Consider the following 7321-nt stretch of genomic DNA (forward strand, 5'->3'; position numbering starts at 1 on the left):
GTATTTTTATTTTTTAAAAGTAAAAAATAAATCAAATCAAATATATTTTCAGAATTCTAATCTTTTAAAAGTAAAAATAATTTTCAAAAAATAAAAACAAAATATAAAAATGCAAACCAAATACAATCTTACATAACACCCAGTCTGACCCCGTGTACAGTGTGTTGCAGTCTGCAATGCGGTGATGCAGCACCAAATAGCATAGCAAGTGCCTGAAATGGATCGGAGATAAAGTTAGTTGGATGGTTAAGACAGAAGAAAAAAAAAAAAGTACAGATTCAATCTTTTTATTAATAAATTAACTATTAAATTTTATCGGAAAAAAAAACAAACAAAAGTGCTTGAAATGGATCATGAAAGTTGAAAACGACGATAGCTCCAGCATTATTGAAAACGGTGTAGCAAGTTCTACAGCATTTCAATTTTGAAGGGCCACCTTTCAATTAATATTCCTTGCAGGAAACATGCATTGTGTTGTGCACTAGACTTCTAATATGTATTGGTTTTTCCTATATATAGACGTAGCTACATTTGTTGGTTGGTTAACTTGCCACTTTTAGCTGTGGAGTAGCTTACCGGTTTTGGATATTTGTTAATAAAAAATTATATATGTTCACCTCATTTTATTTTATAGTTGGAGAAAGAAAAAGATTAAAAAAATTATAGATGTGTAATAAATACTAATGTGTAAAGAACAATAAATAATTTTTTATCAAAGAAAAAAAAATAAGTATTTATAATATTAAGATGTACATATAACATTGTTGATTCAGACACAAAACAAAATAAAGAGGTGAAAGAGAAAGCCTTGGGCAAATGATAGGGAGGGTAGTGATGAGTGTCTAAGCATTTAAGGAAATAATACTAAAATATATTTTTTTTAGATTTAATTTGATTTCTCAGCTTTTAAAAAATTTAATATAGTTCTCTATATTTTTAAAATGAATCAAAAGTGTCTTTCCTATCATGTTTGTTACATATGACTTAATTTTTTAATTATCAATATTTATTCGGTTTAAAGTAATTAATAAGAATTTTAAATTGAAAATAATAATAGTTATTGAATTCTACGAATTACTTTGAGATTTTTTTTTCCGTCTCTACCTACATCAATAGTTTTTTTTTTTTGAATATGTAAAACCTTTGTTCTTATCTTACCTTCAATTTGAAATCATTCTTTGAATTCTTTGTTTTTTTATTTCATTTTTTTAGTCATTGAATATTCAATTCACAATTCGAGATGAAACAGAAAGACTTTGTTTTTTAATCCTTATCGAAATTTATAGTTTAACGTTAAATAAAATATATATATTGACATTTTTTTGGATGCCCAATAATTATTTTAGTGAAGGTGTGACTTTTAAAATATATAAATAGTTTTTTAACAGTTTTAAACCGCTGACTTATTTTTTGTTCTCGTGCTTTCAAATGGAGCATCCACATTAGGAAAGAAGAGGAGCAAGAAGCCAACGACCCAATCTCAAAGCTACCAAAGAAAATCAAGCATCAACAATGTCCAAGAAGAGGGTTGCAAGGTCATCACTAACAAGGTCTTCATTCAATGAGTCCAAGGGCTATGACTTCATCCTTTTAAGTCACACATGGTGTGTCCAACGCACTTAAGAAGTCGTAGAAGAATATTAGTAATGAGCGACGATGGATCACATTGATCTTACATATATATCATTCCTTATTTTGCTTCACCATCCATACTTCCAATAGTTCATCTCCATTTTTCTTTCTCCTTCTCCCTTCTTAAATTTATAAGGTTTTGGTTAGATTCCTACACAACAGGGCTATAACAGTAACTCTACTTGATGATGGGGGAAAATAGGTTAATACAATAATAAACTCAACAAAAAAACAATATGCAGCGAAAATAAATTTCCTCAAACTTGCAAGAACATGTGAGGAATACCAATAAAATATAAAGCACAAAATAAAAATTAAGAACACACAAGAGACACAATTTGTTTAACGTGAAAACCCCCTCAATGTAAGAGTAAAAACCAAAGAAATAACTTCACTATAATCAATAAAAGTAGAAGAGAGTTTTCAACAAGTGTACTGAAACATGCTACAAACAGTCAAACAAAAACCAAACACTAATGCTTACAGTAGAGAAACAAGAAGATGGAAAACACCAAATTCAGAGTAGGAAATGTGAAGCACTTATCTCCCTCTCCAAATATTGTTTGGACAATCCAACTAAACAATTTAAATATCATGTGTGTAAAACCTACTGTTCAAAAATCAATCTGATCCAACAGTGAATGAATCTGCAATTGTAATATGAAAAACGCTCTCTAATGGGTATGCGAAAATCACAATAACTTTTTCTCTTCTTTCTCTCTCAATGTTTTGTAACTGTTTTTTTCTCACAAATGAGTCTCTCTCTTACATCCTAATCTAACCCTTCTCCACTTAAACAAGTGAGACAAAATGAACCTTCTCATTTAGGTCTTTACTCCACATAGGAAGGGAACAAAAAAAAATCCAACACTTATGATTTTCTATCTTTTTTTTTTTTTTTTTGCATTTTAGCTGGAATTATTATCTGTTTTGACTTCATTTCATAGGGTTTGTATTTGATTAATGCACATATTTTGTTCTTCGATTATGCAATTTGGTAGGATTTGTTGTTTCATGTGTTTAGGGTTTTTGTTGGCCATGTGTGATTATTCTCTAGTGTTAGATTAGAGAGATTGAGAGAAATAAATAATTTTTTAGTTAAAAATCGTCAATAAATTATTTATACTTGTTTACAAGCCACACCATCATTAAAATAATTATCGGTGTATCAAAATATTGTATACTATCATTTAATTACAAAATATAATTTATAGTAGATTTGTTAACTTTAATAACAATTCCTTTAAAAATTACATAAAATAAAATGATTTTTTATTAATTAATAATGTAAAAGAATTTATATATATCCAATTGATAGAAAATTATTAATAAATAAATCTATTGTTTGAGTACTTTTACAATAGATGTAGAATAGCTGAATGAAATTTACCAAAAAAAAAAAATAGCTGAATGAAAAATGATAAACGTCCACTACTTTATAAAGAGAAGTAATAAATATTGTAAGATTGTATATGATATGATAGAAAAACCCAAAGAGATAGAAAAAATAAATTAAAACGAATTATAAAAGAATGAAATGTCATATAATAACTCTAGATAAACTCTCTATAAGAGTTAATTATTTTTTGAGGAGATATAAGAGTTATTTTATTAACAAGATTTTATCACTACTCTAGCTACATTAATGGCTTGGTGGGTTACTCAAGAATGCTAATTATTCTATTTTCTAATAATGTTAACTATTTGATTATAGTGATCATATAAGAACATTTTTCTTCTCAAAATATTTTACTTTTTATTTTATCTCGTAGGAAGTAGAAATATTCCCATTTACATATACTTTTATCCATGTGGGAGTGAAAAGAAGCGTTCAGGCATATTAAACTCTCATTCAGAAAAAAAAAAAGAAAAGACATACTGAACTCTTGTTTTAAATGTTTCTTTTATCCAGAATAAGTATGGCATTCTATTGGTTATACTTCATGTCAAAATGAACTCAATTAAATAAAGTACTCAAAAATTTTGTATAGATAATATAGACTTCTCGTTTATATAAATAATTCGTATTTAAAGTTAGACTTAACTTATTAAAAATATTAAATTTAAAACTATGTTATTTAATTTATTTATATAATAATTATTTCATATGTATCAAATATAGTTTTAAAATTTTTATCAACTAAATTTAATTAAAATGGCTGATACATATAAAAAAATATATTCTCATAGAATCATGTATTAAATAAATTTATTAACTTTTACATGAGCATTAATATGTACTTACGTATAATATGATGTAAGGAGATGTAACGAAAAAAAAGACATACCTATGAATTTGACTCATTTATATAATTAAATAAAAAGTCAGATTAAATTATACTCTTGGACTTAATTAAATAAATTAACTCTATTGAACCTCTGCCAAATCAAAAATAAATATTTCACAAATTTTCCTTATTAATTTTCTTGTATATTTCATAATTAATTATTAAATGTGGACACCACTGACTAATTTTAAAGTGAAACTGAAATCTCACTTTTCAAAAGAAAAAGGAGAAAGAGTTAAACCTCAGTCACTGATTTATATATTAACTTCACTAACTTTCCTTCCCTTTGTAGTTCAACTTTCACCTACCCAACACCATAATCACGTTTCTTCTTCCCTTCATTGAGGGAGCAACAGAGGTCACATATACAAAATTCTGAAGGCCATCACCAACTATGATGACAATGGAGAAAGAAAGTATGGAGAACAATGAGAAACATGTGACAGAGAATGATCCTAAGATTAACTACAGAGGATGGAAGGCCATGCCTTTTATCATAGGTAAGGAATGAGAACCTTGTACATCATACGTGTGTGTGTGTGTGTTTACTTTTTAGTTTATCTTTTAAATGACTTGTCTTTCTAATTGGTAGGAAATGAAACTTTTGAGAAATTGGGAGCCATTGGCACCTTGGCCAATCTTTTAGTCTATCTCACTACTGTATTCAACCTGAAGAACATCACAGCCACAAATATAATCAACATCTTCAACGGCAGCACCAACTTTGCTACCTTCATAGGTGCCTTCTTATCTGACACCTACTTTGGTCGCTACAAGACAATAGGATTCTGCACATTCACTTCATTTCTGGTACTAATTCAATGCCATCACACCATTCCTCACAAAAATTTCATGACCAAATGTCACCAAATGTCTAAGACTAAGTAACAAAAAGAAAAAAGCAAGAACCTTACATATCTACATCAATTACTTGTGGACATGGGTCAATTTAGCTTGATGAAAAATATAATTATAATTTAATAGACATCATTCAGCTTCAGCCTTAAGCCAAGTGATACAAAAATTTGAGCCTTGTAAAGTTGTAATTATTTTCCCTGCATACAAACAGGGATTGCTACTGATACAACTTACAGCAGTATTTAAAAATCTGCATCCACCTCACTGTGGAAAGGAGATGAAAACATGCATAGGACCAACTGCAGGGCAAATGGCTTTTCTAGTGTCTGGATTTGGTTTGCTGCTGATTGGTGCTGCAGGAGTCAGACCATGTAACTTGGCATTTGGAGCTGATCAGTTCAATCCCAATACAGATTCAGGAAAAAAAGGAATCAACAGTTTCTTCAATTGGTACTTTTTTACCTTCACTTTTGCCCAGATGGTGTCTTTGACACTGATTGTTTATGTACAGTCAAATGTGAGCTGGGCAATAGGGTTGGGAATTCCTGCTGCTTTGATGCTCATATCTTGTTTGGTGTATTTCATGGGGTCCAAAATCTATGTCAAAGTTAAACCAAGTGGTAGTCCCATTACTGGTATTGTGCAAGTTTTGGTGGTTGCAGTAAAAAAAAGGAGTCTAAAATTACCTGCAGAGCATCCAATGCTTTCCCTCTTCAACTATGTGCCGCCCATGAGTGTTAACTCCAAGCTTCCTTACACGTTTCAGTTCAGGTAACTACATCAAGCTTTTAACTTTTTACTTTGCAGCGGTTCTGTAACTATTTATGAAATTAAGAAATGAAAATAAAATACATATTTTTAGAATAAAGATTGATGAACATCTCCACTCTAGTTGACATTTAAAGAGAGAGAAGTGCAAGTATAATATAATTGGAAGAGAGAGATAGAATAATAAATGTTAACAAGGTGTTTGAACTTTGAAGCGATAATATGTGTTTATTTATATAATTGATCTCTTAATTATAATTAAAAGTTCAATTGGATCCTTTAATTATTAAAAGAATTATTAAAAAATTCAATCAAATCCTCTAATTATTTAACAACATTTTAATTAGACTTCTCAATTATTAAAAAGTTTAATCATGTCCTCAAGTTGTATAATTAAGCCTAATAAAATGTTCACACATAGTACTCATTTTTTTATATCAAACAAGTCCTGTATCTAACTGAAATGAATATTACATGAATAGGTTATTGGACAAAGCAGCCATTGTGACCCCAAAAGATAAAATAAAACCAGATGGATCTGCAGCAGATCCATGGAATCTTTGCAGCATACAGCAAGTGGAGGAGGCAAAATGTGTGGTGAGAGTATTACCTATATGGTTTGCAGCCATTGTGTACCACTTAGTCATTGTCCAAATGCACACTCTCCTAGTGTTTCAAGCCCTTCAATCCGATAGGCGTCTCAGAAGAAGCAGCAACTTCAAGATCCCTGGTGCATCCTTTAATGTCTTCTTGATGTTGAGCATGACCTTGTGGCTGCCAATCTATGACAGAATAGTGGTCCCTTTTCTCCATCGAATCACCGGAAAAGAGGGTGGCATCACACTCCTTCAGAGGATGGGAATTGGCATTTTTCTCTCTGCATTGTGCATGCTAGTAGCTGGTGTAGTTGAAGAGCATAGAAGAAGTTTGGCTCTGACCAACCCTATAGGAGTGCAACCAAGAAAAGGTGCTATTTCATCAATGTCAGGTCTATGGTTAATTCCTCAATTAGCACTTGCCGGTCTATCTGAATCTTTCACTGCTGTTGGACAAGTTGAATTTTACTACAAGCAATTCCCTGAGAACATGAGAAGCATTGCAGGGTCACTATTCTACTGTGGCATGGCAGGGTCAAGTTATTTGAGCACTCTTCTGATTTCAATTGTTCACAATACTAGTGAGAAATCTGCAACTGGGAACTGGTTACCAGAAGATCTTAACAAGGGGAGATTGGATTTCTTTTATTACATGATTGCTGCTCTAGAAATCATGAATTTGGGGTACTTTCTATTGTGTTCAAAATGGTACAAGTATAAGGAAACTGGCAGCAGTAGTAACCTTGAACTCAACCAAGTACCCAAACAATCTGAAACATCCACTATTGGTGTTTAAAATAAGCTAAGGTAATGTATGGAATTAATAATAGTAATAGGTAGAATATAAAAAGTAGTGATCCTTTTTAGACTAAAGTATTGTAACATGGATTAGCAAACTTTTGATGTAATATTCTTAATTAGAAAGAACGGAGCAAGGGTTACAAATTACTATGCATGTTTCTTTGACGAGATTTAAGTTTTAAAAAGAAAAATAATTTCCCTCCCATTTCATGCTAAGTTAGATAAAATATATTCTAACGAGTCCCTGTTATTTCTCCTCTCAGTAGCAATTTGACATTTTCATCTTATCTTTCTTATTTCTATTTCTTTCCACAATATTTGTATCCTATCATACATATATTATTTAAGTCAAGGGAGAGTAGATGAATGCAAGTTTAG

The 7321-nt window shown here is 30.6% G+C and overlaps 1 protein-coding gene across 1 annotated transcript; it reads left to right on the top strand.

Annotated features, from left to right (window-relative positions):
• Window positions 1–4182: 4182 nt before the first annotated feature.
• LOC100814170 (protein NRT1/ PTR FAMILY 2.11) lies at window positions 4183–7090 on the top strand. The gene is made up of 4 exons (XM_003524959.4): window positions 4183–4420; window positions 4513–4730; window positions 4990–5549; window positions 6029–7090. Exons 1-4 carry the CDS (start codon window positions 4315–4317, stop codon window positions 6936–6938), a joined length of 1794 nt encoding a protein of 597 aa, XP_003525007.2. The 5' UTR covers window positions 4183–4314; the 3' UTR covers window positions 6939–7090.
• Window positions 7091–7321: the final 231 nt, after the last annotated feature.

This window comes from Glycine max, chromosome 5, assembly GCF_000004515.6.
Source record: "Glycine max cultivar Williams 82 chromosome 5, Glycine_max_v4.0, whole genome shotgun sequence".
NCBI classification, from domain to species: Eukaryota; Viridiplantae; Streptophyta; class Magnoliopsida; order Fabales; family Fabaceae; genus Glycine; species Glycine max.